General features: G+C 40.3%; 1 protein-coding gene across 1 annotated transcript in view; it reads right to left on the minus strand.

Moving 5' to 3' along the window:
* Positions 1–278: 278 nt before the first annotated feature.
* Positions 279–24,347, minus strand: part of FRK (fyn related Src family tyrosine kinase) — a 154,549-nt gene continuing 130,480 nt past the window's right edge. The window contains exons 5-9 of the mRNA XM_056566367.1: positions 23,466–23,634; positions 21,964–22,122; positions 5,626–5,807; positions 5,246–5,405; positions 279–2,200 (exon numbers count right to left, since the gene is read on the minus strand). Coding sequence (XP_056422342.1) covers positions 1,983–2,200; positions 5,246–5,405; positions 5,626–5,807; positions 21,964–22,122; positions 23,466–23,634 — 888 coding nt within the window. The 3' untranslated portion in view covers positions 279–1,982. The remainder of the gene's footprint in view (positions 2,201–5,245; positions 5,406–5,625; positions 5,808–21,963; positions 22,123–23,465; positions 23,635–24,347) is intronic.

Consider the following 24,347-nt stretch of genomic DNA (forward strand, 5'->3'; position numbering starts at 1 on the left):
TATTCCCTATAAGCACTGTTGTGGTTGTTCTATATCCAGTATTGACAAAATGCATATGACACCAAAACAGCTCGGAAATGGTTAGATGACATAGCAGAACAGATTAACTAAAGATTTAGTTATATTAGCTATACATACTACTATACATACTATTTGGGTCATGTTGTCACCACTTCTGTGAGTGTTCTGTTCATGGATTAAAGGGGTATTCCAGGCCAAAACTTTTTATATATATATATATATATATATATATATATATATCAACTGGCTCCGGAAAGTTAAACAGATTTGTAAATTACTTCTATTAAAAAATCTAAATCCTTCCAATAGTTATTAGCTTCTGAAGTTGAGTTGTTGTTTTCTGTATAACTGCTCTCTGATGACTCACGTTTACAAATCTGTTTAACTTTCTGGAGCCAGTTGATATATATAAAAAAAGGTTTTGCCTGGAATACCCCTTTAAATATATGTATAATGTCAGTCTTTCTCTGTCACAGTAGTTTTCATCAGAGTAGGCTCACTGCGGCCTTATCTAATTAAGTCATAAATCTGAGGAACAGTAATACTAGCTCCTCCCATTATATTACTGGTCTCTCCTCAAGCGACAAGAGGGGATGGGAGGGCAGGGACCAAGCAGACTGCTTTTATAGCCTGTGACAGGATGTCACAGCTACAAGGGAGCAAGCACAGCTAATTATGCCTAATAACATTATATTTGTAAGTTGCTTTATTACACTTTTTGACACTATTCACAGGTTGTTTCTTTCGCTGGTAAACCACTTTAAGGTAGCATAAGGGGAATATGGGGTGTAAGTCAATGCCAGACACCTTCAGCAATTCCTTGTCTCGTACAAGATAAAAGATTCCTTCTTGTCCCCAAAAAGGCAGAAGAGAGTCAGGATGTTTATCCAAATACCCAACTTTGTGTGAGGCCAGCTCTAAGTTGTAGCCACTATTAGACATTTCAGGCTCATACAATATGTGTATAATCAATGGATTATCAATCTTATGAAGTATATTAGAAAGGTTAATGTTTTGCCATGATGTACAACATATAAAAAGTTTTTTAATCTAACAGTGCCCATTTAAGCTAAAAATAATTTGTAAAAATTTAAAAGATAAACCATTTTTTTTTTAGATGGAATAGGAGTGTTAAACTTACAGGGGTACTCCACTGGAAAACATCTTATCCCCTATCCAAAAGATAGGGGATAAGATGTCTGATCACAGGGGACTCCTGCAATCTCCGGGTTGGCAGCAGCGGCATTAGGAACACAGAAGCTTGGAACTTCTGTGTTTGTGACGTCATGCCACGTCCCCTCCATTCATGTCTATGGGAGGGGGTGTGCAAGTACGTAGCCTTCACACCTCCTCTCATAGACATGAATGGAGGGGGCGTGACGGCTGTAGTCGTCAGTCATCCGGCACTGAGCTGAGTTCGCTTTGTGCACCAAATGACTGGAGTGCCGCAGAGATCTCGGGGGTCCCCAGCGGTAGAGCCCCCGCGATTAGTCATCTTATCCCCTATCCTTTGGCTAGGGGATAAGATGTTTTCAGGTGGAGTACCTCTTTAAGTCCTATATTTTAAGACTAACTACCTTTCTTTAGATTACTTAAGGCATTGCCATATATATATCCAAGCACATAAAACATATTTATGTACCAGATATTAGGATGCTAACACCATGATGGTGAATACACATAAAAAAGGTGAATACACATTTTCTTAGACTTTCGAAACTCTATATAAATGCCTACAGTATTGAGTGCTTACGCCATATAAAAGTGCTTTTTTTTTTTCCACATAAACCTTTTAATGTTCCATGAATATTTTCAGGTAGTGAGGAAGTTCAATGACTTGTTGAAATGATGTCGATTTTGATTGTCCTTCAAAGTAAAATAGTTTCTATTCTTTTTAAGCATTAGTCTGTATTAGAAATATATAAATCAAGTGTTATGGATTTTCCTTCTAACTGTAGATTCTATCTAATTTCAAATGCATTTGCATCAAGATAAGATGAAGCTTCCGTATCAAAATAGTCCTCCAGCCGCCACTGTAAGGTTTCAAAGGTTGGCCGATTCTCTGGATTTGCATTCCAACATTCCAACATGATGTTATAAAGGTCCTGGGGACAGTTAAAGGGTTTAGGAATCCTGTAACCTTGTTCAAGTTTCTCTAATGCCTGCCTTCCATTCATGCCTGCATAAAAGAATGAAGAAGGTTAAAATAATCCATGTAATTTTAAAATTTACATAGGGGAATCATTTCTATGGATGTGCGCAGTGGGATTCCTTTAACTGAAAAGACAAGGTCATCATGTACTTAAAGTAAAGAGACCTTGATCAGCAATTAAAAAACATGAAATTGCTTGGTTGGTGGAGCTGCAGGTAAACCATATTTGTAATTGCTCGCTGCACGCTGGGTTTCTTATTAAAGGAATTCAAATGAAAGGGAAATTTATGGCACACTGTTAGGAATGCTTCGCTTTATTTTAATAATAGATGGATCATTTCAATTAAATGAAAATGTGATCTCATCATTGTCTGCTCTTTTTGTTTTGCTTAGGATGTTTTATGAGCCACCAGTTAATAAAATTCACTCGGAAGGGCAACAATGTTAAACACTCCCTCATAGGCAATCATCCCTATGATATTTTTGATTTATTCTTTTCATTTACACACTTATATCATGTGTGGCTTTAAGGGGTACTCCGCCCCTAGACATCTTATCTACTATCCAAAGGATAGGGGATAAGATGTTTGATCGCAGGGGTCCCGCTGCTGGGGACTCCTGCGATCTCTGCTGCGGCACCGCGCTGTCATCACTTCACAGAGCAAACTCGCTCTGTGCGTAATTATGGGCAATACAGGGGATAGGGGATAAGATGTCCAGGGGTGGAGTACCCCTTTAAAGGGAATGTGTAATCAGAAAAGATCATTGTTTGCAAGATCAAGTATTTTTTATAATAATATATTATAAAATAATCCTAATATCTTGCAGTTTTCAGCATGGCCACTAGGAATAAAACTAAGCTGAGACTTCCTGTTCTGTTTGTGATGATAAGAAGAAGGCTGCTGAAAATTTACATGTACAGAATTAGGGTAGGGTCACTTTTAGCATGTACACACAGTATTTCATGCTACACACAATGCATATTCTTTTATGAGGAGACACACAGGGCTACCCGCAGTAGACCTGTGTGTGCATTGAGATTTGGAGGAAGGGCTAGTGCTCCAACGTGACTGTGATGCACGCACCCGCCTCCAAACCTCATTGGGCATACAGGGCTGTGGCAGATTGCCCAGTGTATCTGCTCATATGAGAATATGCATATTTTTCGCTGCACAGTGGATTTTGTGCAGTGTGAAATGTGCTGCGTATACGCTATATTTGACCCTACTGTAACAGTAAATGATGCTACCAGTATATAGATTAAACAATAGCAGCTAAGCCTCCCCTCCCTAAAAAATGACCTCCACGCAGGTCACTCAGGATGCTTACAAACCTCTCCCATACAAAAAATAGGGTCTGGAGTTCATTGTGTCTATGTCCATGAGGATTGCTGTGAAGCATATCACTAAAAGCTGTAATATTAGATTACATTTTTCTAAAAACAGGACTTTATGTTACAACTTTATTTTATAAACCTAGGACAAAATGCAGTTTGCTAGTCACTTAATAGTTAACTGTGTATCATTGTAGATTGGCTTTTTCTATATAAAAAGTGTTTATGGAAACCAAATGGTCCATATAGTCCATATAATACTCTTTCCTGGACCATTGTAACTTGAGACTATTGTTTATGGAAACCAAATGGTCCATATAGTCCATATAATACTCTTTCCTGGACCATTGTAACTTGAGACTATTTTTTAAAATACAATGCTACAGACAGTCCAGACCTGTCATACATGTGAATGGCTGGAAGAACTGACCAAAAAGAATGGGCATTTCCCTGATAAAACACCTGTCTAGTAACTCATCTTTAAAGAGAATCTCACAGCTAGTTGACCCACACTAAACCAAGTATACTGGGTTATAGTGCAGGTGAAGAGCTGTAAAATGAGGGGTTACTGAAATCTGCTCACTAGGTGCTGCGTTATGCTTGTAAATAGTTTTATTCCTATTGCGCACTGGTGCGCATTAGAGGCGGGGAGCCGCTGTCTGAGTTCCTCTATCTTCTACATAAACCCTGGTCATCCGCGCCCCTTCATTTTTATGCTAATGATGGCAGTGGGTGAGAACTCTTTGCTTTCTTTGCACTCACCTGCAACCTTCATTAGCAAAATAATGATGGGAGGAGGGGCCGATGGGGAATTATGTAGGAGGGACTCAACCAGCCGGCACCCAACCTCTAATGCACGCTGGGGAGCATTAGAAATGAAACTATTTACAAGAACAACGAAGCACCTAGTGAACGTATTTCAGTGATTAACCACTCATTTTACAACTCTTCATCAGCACTATAACCCAGTATACTGAGTTTAGTGCGGGCGAACTAGCTGTCAGATTCTCTACAGTACAGTGCAGTGCCAAATATTTTCTGTATTGCTCCTAACCTGTGTCAAGATGAGCTGCTACTTTGGACACCAGGTGAGGACAGATCTATTTTATTTTTCTGGGAACCTGTGTGAATTGTCCAGGAAAAGCTTCTGCCATCTACATGGACTTTCGTTTACAGCTTACAGCAGCTCTTTATGACTGGTGTAAGGACTTGCTTCATCTATATTAGTTGTCTCCCATAGAGTTTCCCATAGAGATTTGGTATCAAGATACAATATTTTCAACTTTTCAAAATTGGTAACTCTAAAATCAATTAAAGGGTAAGTCCAGAGAACATAACTTATCAGACACTTATCACCTAGCCACAGTGGATAGATTTCCTGCAATCTCCTGTACAGGGCCCTGCCTATCTCCTGTATGGGACCGTGCTCCAGCTCCCGCCTTCCTGCACGTGGGCAAATGACAGTCTGCTCAGCCAATCACCGTCGGACATCGCTGAGGCTGAGCAGGCCATCACTTGCACTACCTCTACCCCTTTAATACTGTACCTTGAAGGACTACTGTACGTACATTTCCATGATCACTAGATTTGCTTTGATGTCCTCAAGCTTCTCACTATAAATGTTATTGGCATTGTAGGTATATTACTTGTACCAAAATATTTGCTTTATTAACTTTATACACAGTTGAAAAAAACATGTTAGATTTAGAAATCTGTGTCAGAATTACACTGAAACTTACCAGGATATGGCATTTTTCCATATGTTGATATTTCAAAAAGAAGTATACCAAATGCCCAAACATCAGATTTAACAGTGAATTTGTTGCTTCGAATTGCTTCTGGTGCCGTCCATTTCAAAGGAAGCTTTGTATCATTTGTGGCCTGGTAAACATTATCATCCTTAAATGGAAATCAAGAATAAGGCAAGTATGTTATGAAGTCAGGTGTTCCCAGTAAGTATGAGTCAAAAAAGAAGAAGGTATGTCAGGCAAAGGCTGTATATATTAATATACTACATGTAACAGAGTTTATGTGGGAAATATGCATTGTAGCAATACACATGTATTATGGAGCAAACTATCTATTAAAAAATCAAATGTGTCATGATTTACAAATTTACCTCAAAAACTCTGGCAAGTCCAAAATCAGCCACTTTATAAACACTGTTTTCCCCAACAAGTACATTTCTTGCTGCTAAATCTCTGTGGATAAAGTTTTGTGTTTCTAGATATGCCATTCCTGATGCCACTTGAGCACCTATGTCTATCTGTTGGGGCACCTTTATCATTGCTCCATTATCATCTGAAATAAAGCATTAAATATAAAAGAAATGTATTAGAACTATAGAGAGGATTAATAAGTCAAGCATTTTATTTGATCATGTACAACAGAGTTGATATTTGCGACTAGGACTTATAAGTTATTAATAACATCCATTATCTGTTATGTTATGAATGAACCATCTCTTTGGCCTCTTGTACACAACCATATTATGAATCAGTGGCACATGAAAGCAAATATCGGCAAGCCTAAATTGTACAAAGTTTAGCATGTTCCACCCCCCTCACATGAAACTACACACCTTGCGTGGTTAGCCTGGCCCATTTGGCAACTTCAGTAAAAAGTTGCAAAATAGTTTTAGCAAATGTTTGTAACATTTTACTGATCTGTACCAGATGCTGCATTTACTAAATCCCCCACAAAATCTTTATAATTAGAGATGAGCAAATTTTTGAAAAATTGGTTCGGCTGATTCACCAAATTTTTCTAAAAAATTCTATTTGATCTGAATACATTTGCGGCAAATTATTATTAGTAATGTATTTTAATGATGTGTTTAATAAAGTGTGTGTGTGTTTCACTTTTTTTTCTCTATTTTTAATTTTTTTTAGGTAGTACTACTACTCCCAGCATGGAACAGACTGTTCCATGATGGGAGTAGTAGTACCTGTGCTAATATACAGATCACCCCAGGTGTCACACCTGACACCCACTGTGATCGTCCTGTATAATGTATAGATGCGGGCAGCTTTCTAGCATCTCTGCAATAGATAGGACGATCGCATCAGGTGTCAGGAGTAACACCCGCTGTGATCTGTCCTCAACTGCAGGTACTACTACTCCCAACATGGAGCACACTCTGCTCCATGCTGGGAGCTGTAGTACCTGCATTAATAGACAGATTGCAGCGGGTGTCACTTCTGACACCTGTTGCGATCTGTCTATTAATGCAGGTACTACAGCTCCTAGCATGGAGCAGAGTGTGCTTCATGTTGGGAGCAGTAGTACCTGCAGGTAAGGAAAGATCACATCGTCCTGTATAATGAATAGATGCGGGCAGCCGGCTGCTCTTTTCTGGTCCCACTATAGTATGAGTATATGCCGTCTATATATACCTATTATTTATATTTCCCGCAGAGAGCTGTGAGTGGCTGGAACCATCTGGCCAATCACAGCTCTCTGCGGGAAATATGAATAAGTGATGTGAATTCTATTCACATCACTGGCCGGCTGGAGTATAGTGCAGAGATGCAAGCACAGGAGAAAGCCACTCCACCATCTCGGCAATAGGTAGGATGATTGCATCGGGTGTCAGGAGTGACACCCGGGGTGATCTGTCTATTAGTACAGTCTGTTCCATGCTGGGAGTAATAGTACTACCTAAAAAAATTAAAAAAAAAATAGAGAAAAAAAAGGGAAACACGCATGCACACACACTTTATTAAACACAATATTAAAATACATTACTAATAAATAAAAAAATATATTTTTTTAGAAAAAATACATTATTTTTACATTTAAATGGCCCCTTTCTACATTTTTTATTATTGTCGGCTACATATTTAGGCTCCTGTCTGCCCACATAAATTGATTCCTGTTTAAAAATTAATATTAACATTTTTCTTTTTTTTTTTTGTATTTCAATTTTCGGAAGCTGGCAGGGGCCATAAAATCCAGCGCTCAATATTAAATATGAATGCATTTCATAATAGTTTTTTTTCTAGTTTTCATTCTAAATCATAATTTTTTTTTATTTTCACTTAACTTCTTTAGCCCCATTTATTTATTGAATTATTTTGGCCATTTAGATGTGCTGCCATGAATAATTGCGGGGTCAGAGACGAGGACAGGGACAACAGTCATATGTATAATAGAGTAGGCAAAAAAAAAGGATGAGTTTCCCTAATTTACCAAAAATCCAGAAATTTACAGAGGTCTTCTGTCAGAATTTAAAGATACTTCAAATTGTAATTTGCAGAGGCAGATGGCCGGGAAAATAATGTATGTATGTGTTTAACGTAATTGTGAAGAACGATGTCATTGTGATTATACAATATGAGCTAGTTTTAAATGACAAATTATTGCAAAACTCTTCTTGTAATTCCAGTGTCTCTGCATATACAGATATGGATGGAAGCTATAATTTCAGTAGGATGGAAAGGACTTTTTTGTTGCTGTAAGCTGTAGAAGGGAATATGTAACCATGAATGTGGGATGTGGGATTATCATTTTATATATGTGAAACATCTTTTAATTTTTATGTAGGGGATGATGGTAGTTGTAATTCTTGAATTCCAGTTTTCCCCGCTTGCAATCACAGTGGTTGCAGCGGGGACCGGCAGTGGGTCACTGGAACCATATGAAAGGAAGAAAGAAAGTTTTGAAATATACAGTAGCTGCTCTAATTGGAGAAAATTAAGGTTAATTGAATATTGAGACCACAGCCAATTAAGGTCAAATAGGTAAAAGAACATCAAAGGAATGCAGGTCAAGTGGTTTGACTTTAATTGGCTGTGGATTCATTATTCAATTAAGGTCTTTCCCTCCTATTTCTTGTTCTTCATTCATCTGTCTGCTGTGTGAGCGGAAAAACTAATAATATATATATATACAGATATATGATGTACATAGCTATATCTCTATCTATGTACATATATATATATATATGTATATATATATATATATATAGAGAGAGAGAGAGAGAGAGAGAGAGAGAGAGATGGATATGTATATATATGATCTAATGTGAAAGTTTACATCTACAAATAACATGCATACAGATATATGATTTAGAGAGAGAAAGAGAGAGGGAGAGAAAGACGTATAGATATATGGAAAGCTATATATATATATATATATATATATATATATATATATATATATATATATATATGAAAAACACACACACATATATATATGATCTAATGTGAAAGTTTACATCTACATTTACATGAGTGAAAAAAAACTATATATATATAGATACAGTATGTGATTTATCTATCCATATATATATATATATATATATATATATATATATATATATATACATATATATACTAGCTTTTGCCTGTGGCTTCGCTCGCGTTAAATTTGGGGTAACATAGATCAACTTTTTATGATCCTATAATAATGAGGCTGCTCTGGGTAAAGTCCATGGTCATCCAAACAAACTGAATTCTTTCAACTTTGATTGTCGCATCTAAAGAGTTAACGCTGGACATCTGCCGGAACGGCAATGTCTGGCATTAACCACAGGCTGATAGCAGCCGGGACCATGCGGGTATGATGCAAGCTCAGCTCCTGAGCTCGCCTTATAACCCCCCCGTGCCGTAGCGCCAGGTATAACCGGCGTTCTGCGGCAAGGGGTTAATTCTTACAAACTTTGAACCCCCGTTTCACCCCTCAGTGGTGGAATTTAAGAAAATGTTAAAACACGGGTTTCTTTATCTCTAATTGTTAGCCTAAAAACAAAGTGCTTTTAGCTTCAAAACTGACAGACTTCCATACAAACTTTCAACCCCTTTTTCACCCCCTTAAGGGTTGAATTTCTAAAAATCCTTTATTATTCCTTGTCTACGTTTTAAAAACGACGCTTGTGAAAAAATTCAGCTTTCCAGGTCCAAGGGTTTAGGCTGGGCGTTGATGAGTCAGTGAGTATGGCCTTCTCTTTTTATTTATATATATATATAAACATATATAAAGAGAGATAGAGACATATAGATATATGGATAGCTATATATATATATATATATATATATATAGTATATATTATTATTACATATTATCCATATGGTACATATACTCGATATGTTGGGACCTGCAACAGTATTGAGATATGCTGCGGCACCCACCGAAAGTCAGTTTGCAAACAGTGCAAAATATATGTTTGCAAACTGTCCGTGGGTACTCAAATAGGATGCGGGCCTTGTTCCTTCAACTCAGGTCAGATATGCCACGGGATCGGCGGTACCCATGGATGCAAACCTATATTTTGCACTGTTTGCAAATTGACTATCGGAGGTCCCGTAGCATATCTCAATACTGTTGTAGGACCCAGCATATCAAGTATATGTACCATATGGATAATATGAAGATGTAAACTTTCCCATTAGATTATATATAGCTATCCATATATCTATGTTTTTCTCTATCTATCTATCTATCTATCTAAAGGGGTTGAGTATTTACCTCAGGGCGAGGCCACCACTCCTGGTGTAACGGAGCTTCAGAAGGCCATTAAGCACTCCGCGGGCATTCTTGGTAGGGGAATATGCAAAGCAGCTCATTACATCACCTTTTCAGGTAATGTTCCCTGGTATCAGCTTAGCTCCTGTTAAGGAATATAAAAAGCTGATCGGGATCTTATGCCAAGCCAGACTACTTCCCAAAAGGGAAGTTTCTACTCATCTGCAGACAGCTGTTTCGTGGTTTTTACTACTCGTCAGTACAGAGCAGGGTGATCTGGCTTGGCTGGGGCAAGAGGCCTGAGAGCCGCTAAAAGGGTTGAGTATTTACCTGAGGGCGAGGCCACCACTCCTGGTGTAACGGAGCTGTATATATTAAAGATGAACACTCTACAGAGAAGGCACATGTGTTTCAAAGGGATACTCCCGTGGAAAACTGGTGCCAGAAAGTTAAACAGATTTGTAAATCACTTCTATTAAAAAAATCTTAATCCTTCCAGTACTTTTTAGGGGCTGTATACTAAAGAGAAATCCAAAAAAGAAATGCATTTCCTCTGATGTCATGACCACAGTGCTCTCTGCTGTCCATTTTAGGAACTGTCCAGAGCAGCATATGTTTGCTATGGGGATTTTCTCCTGCTCTGGACAGTTCCTGAAATGGACAGCAGAGGTCAGCAGAGAGCACTGTGGTCATGACATCAGAGGAAATGCATTTCTTTTTTGGATTTCTCTTTAGTATACAGCCCCTAAAAAGTACTGGAATGATTAAGATTTTTTAATAGAAGTGATATACAAATCTGTTTAACTTTCTGGCACCAGTTGATTTAAAAAAAAAAAAGTACCCCTTTAAAATGAGCATAAGCTACATAGCATAGAAGTTGTAATTATTTTCTATGTATTATTTCATATAATAATGGTAACAATGTGATTAATCATATGATATATGTGTTGCTCGCATTATGTATGTTTAGTCTAGCTACATTCAAAACAGCTCTGATACAGACAAGTGTGAATTCACTCTTTTGCAACTGGCATGCGTAAATTCACCCTTAAATGTTTAAAGCATTACAAAAATCTTTTTAGGATAAAATTAAATGTAAATGTCTATGAGAAGTACCACTACTTCTGGCCAGTCTATAACATTTTCACCAGTTTATGGCATTAAGAGATGAAGCAGTTGCCAAACAGTAAGCCAGCAATGCATAAAGCACCCCAGGCTTACTGTTTTTCTAACCTGCCTGGCTCAGACTACCCAGCCCAGCAAATATACTGGCAGTAAACTAGTAATGTATGGTGGTGGCTAAAAGGTTACAGTCCTCTTTTCTAATTTTAGGATGAAGAAAAAAAGTGTCTGATAAGTTGAGAAGGAGGAATTTTGCTCTAAAAAGATATATTGCAAAGTTCTTATATTCACTTTTAGTTTATGCAAAGTCTGCTAAGAAGTTATTCCAGAAAAAATATATATATTTTCATATCAACATGTACCAGAAAGTTATACAAATTTGTCTTTTCAGTTTTCTCAGTCGGTTTTTGCCATAAGTCCTTTTTTTTTTTTTTTACCATTTACAGCTCTAAATGAGCTGTTGGGGGTCACTTTACACAATTAACAAAATAAAAAATATCTAGAGCCAAGATTTTTGGTTGTTTTTATTAATTAATTTTTTTTTTTTACTGTTTTTACACATTTAGGTACAGTTTAAGAATTCTTACTTTTCTTCCCTTAATTCTGGTTTAGAATGATCTAAGTTATGACTCTGACTGTTCTGATATTTTATTTATTGCCACAGGACAATTCATGTTTATTTCAACATAGTAATAAAAAAAAACTCAAAAAGATTGAAAATACAGAACTCTGCATAGTAATAGGGACATAATGACAAATAAACTGATGACTTTAGTAAAGAAAAACATATATATTCCAACACAGTAATTTACAGATAGATGAATATATAGACAGATAAAATACCTGTTCCATGGAACATTGCTCTTTACAGTGCACAGATTGGTTTACTTTCAAGAGATCAGACCTAACCGTAAAATCGACAATAAGTAACGCATGACAAGCAATCGGGTGTTTTTCTTATTGGGATTGCACCTTTCATTCCAGTTGGAAGTAATTGGTATTCTGCTAATAGCCAAAGTTTTGTTATTGCCAAAGTAATTCATTAAATTTCTCTAACTTTTCTTTCCTGAAACTGCAATATTTCACATCCCTGTCTAGTGCAGAGCAATACAATTTCAACCAGGTACAAATGCATCCACATTTTTCAAGGAAAAGAGACTTTACTGTTACCATGAACTTGCTGAACTGCAGTCATCTCGTAATTGTCATATAATTAATAGGGCTTTTTGGCAACTATTATTCTTTATTGGTTTGACCTTTTAATTTAATAGAGCTCGGTTTTCTCAGTGTGTCAGTGATCAAATAAACCAATATACATTGCAGAAAAGAATTGTTAAGGTGGCCGTACACACTTGATGATTGTTAGCTGCCAATTTCAAAAGTGTTTGAGGAGGCTCGTGACGGCAGATGTTGGGGAAAAAATGATGGGGTAAACAAGTTAGGTTTATTTCACTCTTCCTATTTAGAACACAAGGATGTGCAGCTAAGCATTTTCAGTACATTTCAAATTCTAAAGAGAAGACTATGGGAAAACATTAGAAAAAATGGCATACACAGACAATGTTACATTTTGAAAAAAAAAAAAACACCAATCCAAAAAATGCTACAAACCAAAATTCTGTATGGAGTGTATGGCCTCCTTTACCGTCTTTTATATTTGACTATAGACTGACATCTACTGTTGTTAAAGTGGTACTCCGGTGGAAAACTTTTTTTTTTTTTTAATCAACTGCCAGAAAGTTAAACAGATTTGTAAATTACTTCTAATAAAAATTCTTAATCCTTCCCGTACTTATTAGCTGCTGAATACTACAAAGGAAACTATTTTCTTTTTAGAACACAGAGCTCTCTGCTGACATCATGAGCACAGTGCTCTCTGCTGATATCTCTGTCCATTTTAATAACTGTCAAGATCTGGAGAAAATCCCCATAGCAAACAAACAGAGATCTCAGCAGACAGCGCTGTGCTCGTGATGTCAGCAGAGGGCACTGTGTTCCAAAAACAAAAATAATTTCCTCTGTAGTATTCAGCAGCTAATAAGTACTGAAAGGATTAAGATTTTTTAATAGAAGTAATTTACAAATCTAGGTATGTGAGAAAAAAACGCACGTACGGAACGCTCCTGAGAGTCCTAGCTGACCTGTAGTAGCTGTGTTCCTTGGACATCTTTGTCACCTCTTAAAAATAAATCTGTATCCTGCACCAAGAAGTACGGGTGGGTGCGGTTTTTTCTCACATACCTACATTGGAAACAGCGATTTGTGCACCTTCACCAGCACCCCCGTACATTGCAGACACTATAGCCTCGTGGGACGCCAGTGCTGTGTATACCGATTAATCGTTCTTACTAGCTACCAGCTAGCAGTGCCGGAAATCTTTACCTTACCTTGTACCAGTTGAATAAAAAAAAAAAAGTTTTCCACCGGAGTACCTGGTGGGTACGCCCTGGCTTCCTGGTAGTTAACCCCTTAACGACGCAGGACATAAATGCACGTCCTGGTGAGCTGGTACTTAATGCAACAGGACGTATTTTTACATCCTATGCATAACCGCGAACATCGGAGCTATGCACGCGTCATGCGCGGCAGGTCCCGGCTGCTGATCCGCGATCGCGCGGATGTCTGCCATTAACCCCTCAGATGCCGTGATCAATACAGATCACGGCATCTGCAGCATCGCGGTACTTTGAATGGATGATCGGATCGCCCATAGCGCTGCTGCAGCGATCCGATCATCCAGCATGGCAGCCGGAGGTCCCCTCACCTGCCTCCGCTGCCTTCCACGGGTCTTCTGCTCTGGTCTGCGATCGAGCAGACCAGAGCAGAAGATGACCAACAATACTGATCAGTGCTATGTCCTATGCATAGCACTGAACAGTATTAGCAATCGAATGATTGCTATAACTAGACCTCTATGGGGACTATTAAAGTGAAAAAATAAAAGTAAAAAAGTAAAAAGAATGTGAAAAAACCCCTCCCCCAATAAAAACGTAAATTGTCCCATTTTCCCTATTTCCCCCAAAAAGTGTAAAAAAAATATTTTATACACATATTTGGTATTGCCGTGTGCGTAAATATCCCAACTATTAAAATAAAATGTTAATGATACCGTACGGTGAACGGCATGAACGTAAAAGAAAAAAGTACAAAATAGCTGCTTTTTTATTACATTTTATTCCCCAAAAAATTTATTTAAAAAAGTATTAAACGTTTTATATAAGCAAATATGGTATCAATAAAAAGTACAGATCATGGCGCAAAAAAAATTAGCCCTCATACCGCCGCTTATACGGAAAAATAAAAAAGTTATAGGTCTTCAAAATAGGGGGATTTTAAACGTACTAATTTGATTAAAAAGTTTGCAAATTTTTTTTTAAGCGCAACAGTAATAGAAAAGTATATTATCATGGCTATCATTTTAATCATATTGACAAAAGAATAAAGAACACATGTCATTTTTACTGCAAATTGTACGGCGTGAAAACGAAACCTTGCAAAATTTGCAAAATTGCGGTTTTCTTTTTAATTTCCCCATACATATTTTTTTGGTTGCGCCATACATTTTATGGTAAAGTGAGTGATGGCATTACAACGCACAACTGGTCACGCAAAAAACAAGCCCTCAAACTAGTCTGTGGATGAAAATATAAAAGAGTTATGATTTTTTGAAGGTGAGGAGGAAAAAACGAAAACGTAAAAATAAAGTCCTTAAGGTCCAAATGGGCTGACTCCTCAAGGGGTTAAGGACCCAGGGTGTACCTGTACACCCATGGGAATTCCAGTCCCCACCACGCGCCGGGCGGGGACCGGACCGGGATGACTGCTGATATCAGCAGGCATCTCGTGAAAATGCCCAGGGGGGTCCTGAGACCCCTCCATGTCGCCGCAAATCGCCGGCCAATTCAGAGCGGTGATTTGCTGCGATTCCCGGGTCAATCGGGTCTCTGGTGACCCGGAAAAAAGGGTGAATGGGGCTGTCCGAGACAGGGTATCACCTCACGATAACGTGATTGATCGATCGGAACAACAGATCAATCAGTATCCTGCTGGGCGGAGATCAGGGTGGAGATCGGCGCAGGCAGGGGTCTCCTACCTTTCCCTGGTCCGGCGGGGGTCCCCTCAAGTGCAGCGGTGGCGGTCCCAGTGGCAGGAGCGGTGGCAGCAGCGGCGATGGTCCCAGCGATGCAGGCAGCAGGATATAGAAGGAGGTGAGGCCTGTTCACCTCCTACTGTTGCTTAGCAACAACTCTCAGCATGCACAGCCAAAGGAAATGCTGGGAGTTGTAGTTTTGAAACAGCTGGAGTTCCAACTACAACTCCCAGAATGCCCTTTTGTAGTTTGTGCATGCTGGGGTTTGTAGTTATACAACAGCTGGAGGCACATTTTTACTATGAAAAAGTGTGCATCCAGCTGTTGCATAACTACAACTCCCAGCATGCACAGACTACCAAAGGGCATGCTGAGAGTTGTTGCAGTGTGCCTCCAGCTGTTGCAAAACTACAACTCTCAACATGCCCTTCGACTGTCAATGCATGCTGAGTGTTGCAGTTTTGCAACAGCTGGAGATACATTGGTTGTGAAACAGAGTTTGTGTGCTAACTCAGTGTTTCGCAACCAATGTGCCTCCAGCTGTGTCAAAAATACAACTCCCAACATGCACAGAGAGACTGTACATGCTGGGAGTTCTAGTTTTGCAACAGCTGGAGGCACACAAGTTGCAAAACACTGAGTTAAGTAACAAACTCTCAGTGTTGCGCAACCAATGTGCCTCCAGCTGTTGCATAACTACAACTCCCAGCATGTTTGGTCTGCTAGTGCATGCTGGGAGTTGTAGTTTTGCAACAGCTGAAGGTTTGCCCCCCCACCATGTGAATGTACAGGGTACATTCACACGGGCCGGTTTACAGTGAGTTTTCTGCTGCAAGTTTGAGATGCGGCAAATTTTGTAAATTTTGTAAACGCACATGGCCCCGACTTCTAGTCCAATAAAATTCTCTCTCCAAAAGTTCAATGGCACTCCTTTTCTCCTGAGCATTGTAGTTCGCCCGCAGAGCACTTTACATCCACATATGGGGTATTTCCACACTCAGAAGAAATGGGGTTGCAAATTTTGGGGGTAATTTTCTCCTATTACCCCTTGTAAAAATGTAAAATATGGGGGGGGGGAAAGCATTTTAGTGGAAATTTTTTTTTTTTCATTTACACATCCAACTTTAACAAAAAGTTGTGAGGTGTTAAGGATCACTGTACCCATTGTTACGTTCCTTGAGGGGTGTAGTTTCCAAAACAGTATGTCAGTTTTTTTTTTTTTTTTGCTGTTCTGGCACCAGAGGGGCTTCTTAAATGCGACATGCCCCCCGAAAAACCATTTCCGCAAAATTTGCTTTCCAAAAGCTAAATGTGACTCCTTCTGTTCTGAGCATTGTAGTGTGCCAGCAGAGCACTTGACGTCCACACATGGGGTATTACCATACTCAGAAGAGATGGGTTTACACATTTTGGGGGGCATTTTCTCCTGTGGGGTGTTAAGGCTCACTGTACCCCTTGTTACGTTCTTTGAGGGGTGTAGTTTCCAAAATAGTATGCCATGTGGTTTTGTGTTTGCTGTTCTGGCACCATAGGGGTTTCCTAAATGCGACATGCCCCCCCCCAACAAAAAAAAAAAAATTTCAGCAAAATTTGCTTTCCATAAGCTAAATGTGACTCCTTCTGTTCTGAGCATTGTAGTGCGCCAGTAGAGCACTTGACGTCCACACATGGGGTATTACCATACTCAGAAGAGATCGGTTTACAAATTTTGGGGGTCATTTTCTCCTGTGGAGTGTTAAGGCTGACTGTATCCCATGTTACATTCCTTGAGGGGTGTAGTTTCCAAAATAGTATGCCATGTGTTTTTTTTTTTTTGTTTGCTGTTCAGGCACCATAGGGGCTTCCTAAATACGACATGCCCCCCAAAAACCATTTCAGAAAAACTCACTCTCCAAAATCCCATTGTCGCTCCTTCCCTTCTGAGCCCTCTAGTGCACACACAGAGCACTTGACATACACATATGAGGTATTTCCTTACTCAAGAGAAATTGGGTTACACATTTTAGGAAGATTTCTCTTCTTTTAACCCCTTGTAAAAATTCAAAAACTGGGTCTACAAGACTAAATTTAGATTTAGAATTTTCTCCAATTTGCTGCTATTCCTGTGAAACACCTAAAGGGTTAACAAACCTTTTGAATGTTATTTTTAATACTTTGAGGGGTGCCATTTTTTATAATCGGGTCATTTATGGGGTATTTCTAATAAGAAGGCCCTTCAAATCCACTTCAAAACTGAACTGGTCCCTGAAAAATTTCGATTTAGAAAATGTTGTGAAAAATTGCTGCTATACTTTGAAGCCCTCTGATGTCTTCCAAAAGTAAAAACATGTCAACTTTATGATGCCAACATAAAGTAGACATATTGTATATGTGAATCAATTTATAATTTATTTGGAATATCCATTTTTCATAAAATTTTTGAATTTTTCACCAAGAAATTATGCAAGTATCGACAACATTTTACCACTAACAAAAAGTAGAATATGTCACGAAAAAAACAATCTCGGAATCAGAATGAAAGGTAAAAGCATCCCAGAGTTAATAATGCTTAAAGTGACAGTGGTCAGATGTGCAAAAATTGGCTGGGTCCTTAAGGGGTTAAGACACCATACCACAAAGATCACAAAATTGTGGAATTTTAAAGAAACACAGATGTAAAACTGAGAGTTTTTTTTAAGTGTCCACTTTGGGCACGCTTATAGCATATCCTCCTGTCAGGGTTTTATTAACAGTCCATTATATAAATGGGACCCATTTAATACTACATATCCCCTGAAATGTCTACCTAGATACATTGGGGAAGATTTATCAAAACATGTGTAGGGGAAGAGTGGTGCAGTTGCCCATAGCAACCAATCAGATTGCTTCTTTCATTTTTAAAGAGACCTGTGAAAAATTAAAGAAGTAATCTGATTGGTTGCCACGAGCAACTGCACCACTTTTCCCCTACACAGGTTTTGTAAATCTAAATCTCCCCCATTTAGATTAATTTAGCTAAATGAAACCCACAGTAATCATGCAGGTCATTTTTTGATAAACCTCTGATGCAGCCTAGTTTTGGCCTTTGACCTTTTTTTTTTCTGACCCTTCTGTCAATGCACCATGCACTCTGAAAAACAGGTTATCTTCATTGATTCCTACTGTGGGAGCAGTTAACATGCGTCCATGGAAAGGGAAGTGAGGAAAGAGGCAAATAAGGGGAGAGTGGCTGGAAAGTCAGGTTATGATCTCACCCAAGGGCTTGATTGACAGCTTACAGTACAGTTAATAATGCTTTTTAAAAGTTTGGCTTGGGTAAACGACGAAGAAGTTCTACCTAAACTGGCTATGCAATAAGCTTCAAAACACATGTATAACACTAACACTGCCTAAGAACTTAAAAGACCTGCATAACACTGCTAGTATTCAACACTGTATTCAAGTAGTTTTAAAGTGGTTTTAAGACTATATTTGTTAGGATTCGGCTAGCTGGATGTGGATCCTCTGTGTCAGCGAGGGATTGGCGTGGACCGTACCGATGGACCGGTTCTAGGTTGATACTGGTTTTCACCAGAGCCCGCCGCAAAGTAGGATGGGCTTGCTGCGGCGGTAGCAACCAGGTCGTATCCACCGGCAACGGCTCAACCTCGCTGACTGCTGAGAAGGCGTGGGACAGAAGGACTAGGCAGATGCAAGGTCAGACGTAGCAGAAGGTCGGGGCAGGCGGCAAGGTTCGTAGTCAATAGCAATAGCAGAAGGTCTGGAAACACAAGCTTTGGACAACACTAAACGCTTTCTCTGGCACAAGGCAACAAGATCCGGCAAGGAAGGAAAGGGGAAGTGAGGTTATATACACAGGGAGCAGGTGGAAGCTAATTAGACTGATTGGGCCAGGCACCAATCACTGGTGCACTGGCCCTTTAAATCTTAGAGAGCTGGCGCGCGCGCCCTAGAGAGCGGAGCCGCGCGCGCCAGAACATGACAGCCGGGGACCGGGACGGGTAAGTGGCTTGGGATGCGATTCGCGAGCGGGCACGTCCCGCTATGCGAATCGCATCCCCATCGTGAATGACAGTGCAGCGCTCCCGGTCAGCGGGTCTGACCGGGGCGCTGCAGAAAGAAGAACGCCATGAGCTCTACATCAGTGGCCGGTAATCCAGAAGAAGTGGGAATGGGGAGGGGGGGCAGAGGGTGAAGCTTGTCACGGGGCAGAGTGTCACCAGGACGGGGGCTATGAGGAGGCACTGCACAGTCCTGATAGGCCTTGGGGAGACCAGGCACAGGAGGAGACACTGAGGCCCGACGGGACTGGGAGCAGACGTGAGGCATTTCTTGCGGCAAGCAGGACCCCAATTCTTGATCTCCCCGGTGGTCCAGTCAAGGGTGGGAGAATGATGCTGGAGCCATGGCAGACCGAGGAGGACTTCAGAGGTGCAATTGGGCAGGACGAAAAATTCAATTTTCTCGTGATGCAGTCCAATGCTCATAAGCAAGGGCTCTGTGCGGTAACGCACAGTGCAGTCCAACTTCACTCCGTTGACCGAAGAAATGTAGAGCGGCTTGACGAGACGGGTCACCGGGATGCAGAAGCTATTCACCAAAGAGGCCAGAATAAAATTTCCAGAAGAACCAGAGTCCAAGAAGGCCACGGCTGAAAAGGAGGAGTTGGCAGAAGGAGAAATCCGCATGGGCACAGTGAGACGTGGAGAAGCAGACTTCGTACCAAGAGACGCCAAACCCACGTGAGCTGGGTGGGTGCATTTCCCAGACGTGGAGGACGAATAGGGCAATCCACCAAGAAATGTTCGGTACTAGCGCAGTACAGACATAAATTTTTATCCCTACGGCGAGTCCTCTCTTCATGGGTCAGGCGAGACCGATCCACTTGCATAGCCTCCTCGGCGGGAGGCACAGGGGTAGATTGCAAAGGATACTGTGAGAGAGGTGCCCAGAGATCAACGTCTTTTTCCTGGCGGAGCTCCTGATGTCTTTCAGAAAAACGCATGTCAATGCGGGTGGCCAAATGGATAAGTTCTTGCAGGTTGGCAGGAATCTCTCGTGCGGCCAGCTCATCCTTGATGTTACTGGATAGGCCTTTTTTAAAGGTCGCGCAGAGGGCCTCGTTATTCCAAGATAATTCGGAGGCGAGAGTACGAAATTGGATGGCGTACTCACCTACTGAAGAATTACCCTGGACCAGGTTCAGCAGGGCAGTCTCGGCAGAAGAAGCTTGGGCTGGTTCCTCGGAGACACTACGGACTTCAGCAAAGAAGGACTGGACTGTGGCTGTGGCAGGATCATTGCGGTCCCAGAGCGGTGTGGCCCAAGACAAGGCCTTTCCAGACAGAAGACTCACTACGAACGCCACCTTAGACCGTTCTGTAGGAAATTGGTCCGACAACATCTCCATATGTAGGGAACATTGAGACAGGAAGCCACGGCAGAGTCTAGAGTCCACATCAAATTTGTCCGGCAGGGACAAGCGGAGGCTAGGATGTCTGCTGGTATCAGAAAACTTTCTGCAAGTTGCCAGCGGAGAGAAGACATTTGTGGACCTGTGGTAGTCTAGTCAATGAACAGCAGGCAGTGGTAAACTAGTGTAAGCTGTAGCCAGCGGACAGAAGGCAGTGGTAAACTAGTGCAAGCCGTAGCCAGCGGACAGCAGGCAGTGGTAAACTATTGTAAACTGTAGCAAGCGGACAGCAGGCAGTGGTAAACTAGTGTAAGCTGTAGCCAGCGGACAGCAGGCAGTGGTAAACTAGTGTAAGCTGTAGCAAGCGGACAGCAGGCAGTGGTAAACTAGTGTAAGCTGTAGCCAGCAGATAGAAGGCAGTGGTAAACTATAGTAAGCTGTAGCCAGTGGACAGCAGGCAGTGGTAAACTAGTGTAAACTGTAGCCAGCGGACAGCAGGCAGTGGTAAACTAGTTTAAACTGTAGCCAGCGGACAGCAGGCATTGTTAAACTAGTGTAAGCTGTAGCCAGTGGACAGCAGGCAGTGGTAACTAGTGTAAGCTGTAGCCAGTGGAAAGCAAGCAGTGGTAAACTAGTGCAAGCTGTAGCCAGCGGACAGCAGGCAGTGGTAAACTAGTCTAACACACTCCATAGGCTAACTGTCTGCACATTTGTAGTGCAGCAACTGGACACATCAATGCAGGTGACAGGTCACTGTCTGAGGTCAGTCTACTGCTTTATGCTTCGTTCAGCTTGCTTTCGTATTGTATTGTATTCTTGAAGGTTTTTTAGGATCAGTAGTTCCACAGTGAGTTCCTTTGTGCTCTCTGCTCAGTTTTTTTCTCAAGATGGTGGCCGCAATACAGTGCAAAGGATTTTATCAGTCTCTTAAACCAACCCCTATACTGTCTTCTGATTGGCCTGGGACCTGTATGTCACACAATGGAAGCAATGATTGTATAACCTGGTATCATGTGATCGTGCTGCTAGCTGCAAGGTATGCTGGGCTACCCTGACGCCATCTCAGTATTACTTTCTCATTCTATACAGGTGCCAAACCGCCATGTATTCCTCATCCGCCGTTGCCAGACTCGCGCTACTAGAAGCCGGCAAAGTTCAAATGTTCGGCGAGCCAGTTTTACCCCAAAATTCTGAGCGAGACCAGGTTCACCAGGCTCGGCTCACTCATCTCTACTCCTGAGGATGTACAATGATTACTTGTACCCAATTTCTACTTTACATGGTGTGTTTACAAGTATAAAGAGGTATATTAACCATACCTCAGCACACTAAGTGCATACATTCAGATTCATACTTATCTAAGCCATACCATTTCAATTGTTACTTACTTTGAAGATATGAAAGCAAACTGCCATGCCGCATGAGCTCTGTTATAATATATACTGGTTCTTCCAAACTGCACACTGCATATAACTGAATAAGCTTTGGATGTCGGAGGTTTTTCATAAGTTGTGCCTCCCTTAGAAAGTCTTGTGGATTCATAGATCCTAAGGTACATCAAAAATAAAACATTTGTTATTAACTTTGTTTTAATAAAACAAGCATATCAGAATAAAGAATATTGCCTTAGTTTTCTTTATCCTTTAAGGAGAGTGGCACACATTCTAAGCTCTCTAAGAATATCAGTCCATCTGAACAATATGCATGACTAAAGGATGCCAGATTGGATAGACAAAGGATCTTCTTATGTATGTCAGGTCTTTGAAGCAAAGAATTATTTTCTTTTTGAATTTCTTTTCTGTCTGACCACAGTGCTCCCTGCTGACACCTCTGTCCATGTCAGGAACTGTCCAGAGCAGGAGAGGTGTGCTATTGGGATACGCATAAAGGTGTCAGCAGAGAGCACTGTGGTCAGACTAGAAAGAACTACATAACTTCCTGTGGAGCATACAGCAGCTGATAAGTACTGGAAGGATTAAGATTTTTTTAAATAGAAGTCATTTACAAATCTGTTTAACTTTCTGGCACCAGTTGATTTAAAAAAAAAAAAAATTTCCTCTGGAGTACCCTTTTAATCTATAAAAAGCCCTAACAATGGATTGGAGCACCCAGCCTCCACCCTTTTTTAATCATAAGTTTTGTGTATAGTAACCATGAGACCATATTGGGAATCACTTGGCCTTATATCATAGAAATCCAGTTATTTAACTAAAATGGTAATATTTAGGCTGCCGTAGCTAGTACCTAGCAGATGGCACATAATGAAGGAATCTCTTTTCGTAAAAGTTTCTCTTTATAGAAAAAATGTTAGGCCCTCAGGGCCTCACATATCGGGCCTTGGATCCTAACAGGTCAGAAGAACAGCATTTCAGTCCCACTCACTGTGCCCCTCCAGCACTGACAGGCATGATTTCCAGGCATTAGTGTTAATCAAGGGTGACTGGCAGGAGGGCGTAGCGCATGTGACTGGAAGCCACATGTCCCCATTCCTGTAACTAAAAAATTGGTTCTGATTAGAGTTACTTTCCAGCTCTTGCAGAAAGCTAAGGAGGACAGAATTGAAATGCTGTTCTGACTTGTCAGGTCCTGGAGCCAGTATGTGAGGCTCCATGGATTTGCAGGTTCTCCTTACATTTAAGTTGACTGACTATGATTATAACAATTGATGAAGATACGATAAGGATTCGAGCATCTTAAAATTTAGTTGTTTTTAATCGTAATAGTGGGACATGGACAATTACAGCTGGTAGTGGATTTTCATTATAGAACCAACAATGTTTATGAAATCGAATGAAACAGTTCCCAGGAATACTGATAGCCAGCATGCCAAGCAAAATATGGGACACAACATAAATTAACCTGTTTATTTCCATGCTATATTTCTGCATACCTGTTTTCAATGTTTTAATAGCCACTGATATAGTGTTGTTCCACAATCCTTCCCAAACTTCTCCAAACTGACCCTGCCCAAGCTTCTTCAAAAACTTCAAAGAGTTTCGGTCAATCTCCCAATGATCTGCAGTTTGATAACATAAGTCTGGAGGCAGAGGGACTTCTTTCTGATTTCAAAATAAATAAATAATAAATCAATATACTGTAATAAGATATATAATCTTGGATTGAAATATAAACTTTTTTTTGTTATTGGAGCTAGTTGAAAAAGTGCTACTGAAGTAACAGCTCCATAGATCTGGAGCTGATTTAACCCCTTGCTGCCCTGTAAATCACTATTTTGTTGTGAAAACTATGCAGTGCCTCTTAGCTGACATAATAGTACATCACGGCCGACAACCTACACTAATGCCTAGGATCAGAGATAAATCTGGCTGTTTAAGCTCATGGGCTCTTTTCAGGCTTTTCTTGACTGAGGTTTCCCTACAGAAATCTCTGACATATACCTGATCAATGCCACAGTATTCCCAACAAACATGGGGCTGATGGAGTGAAAAAATACATTAATTTAGCTTGATAAAAGTAAATGGGCACCTATGAGTATTTTTGACACCATGGATGTCGTTAGATGCCGCAGTCAAAGCTGATTTTCTCCACTGCATCTGTGCTAGTTTCTTGTTCACGGAATGTTACTATGAAAAAGGGTAAGTTACTTGCCCTTCTACCTACAGCAATTTTATAGATGAGTGCACTGTTCCGGATATAACTTTAAAAATTTGACACAAAAAAAAGGACATCAGGCAAAAAGAAAAAGCACAAAAGATTAACAAAAAACAGAGCAGCAGTAGAAACACAAACAGGAAATGCACAAACAAACATA

Source organism: Hyla sarda, chromosome 3 (assembly GCF_029499605.1).
Source record: "Hyla sarda isolate aHylSar1 chromosome 3, aHylSar1.hap1, whole genome shotgun sequence".
NCBI lineage: Eukaryota > Metazoa > Chordata > Amphibia > Anura > Hylidae > Hyla > Hyla sarda.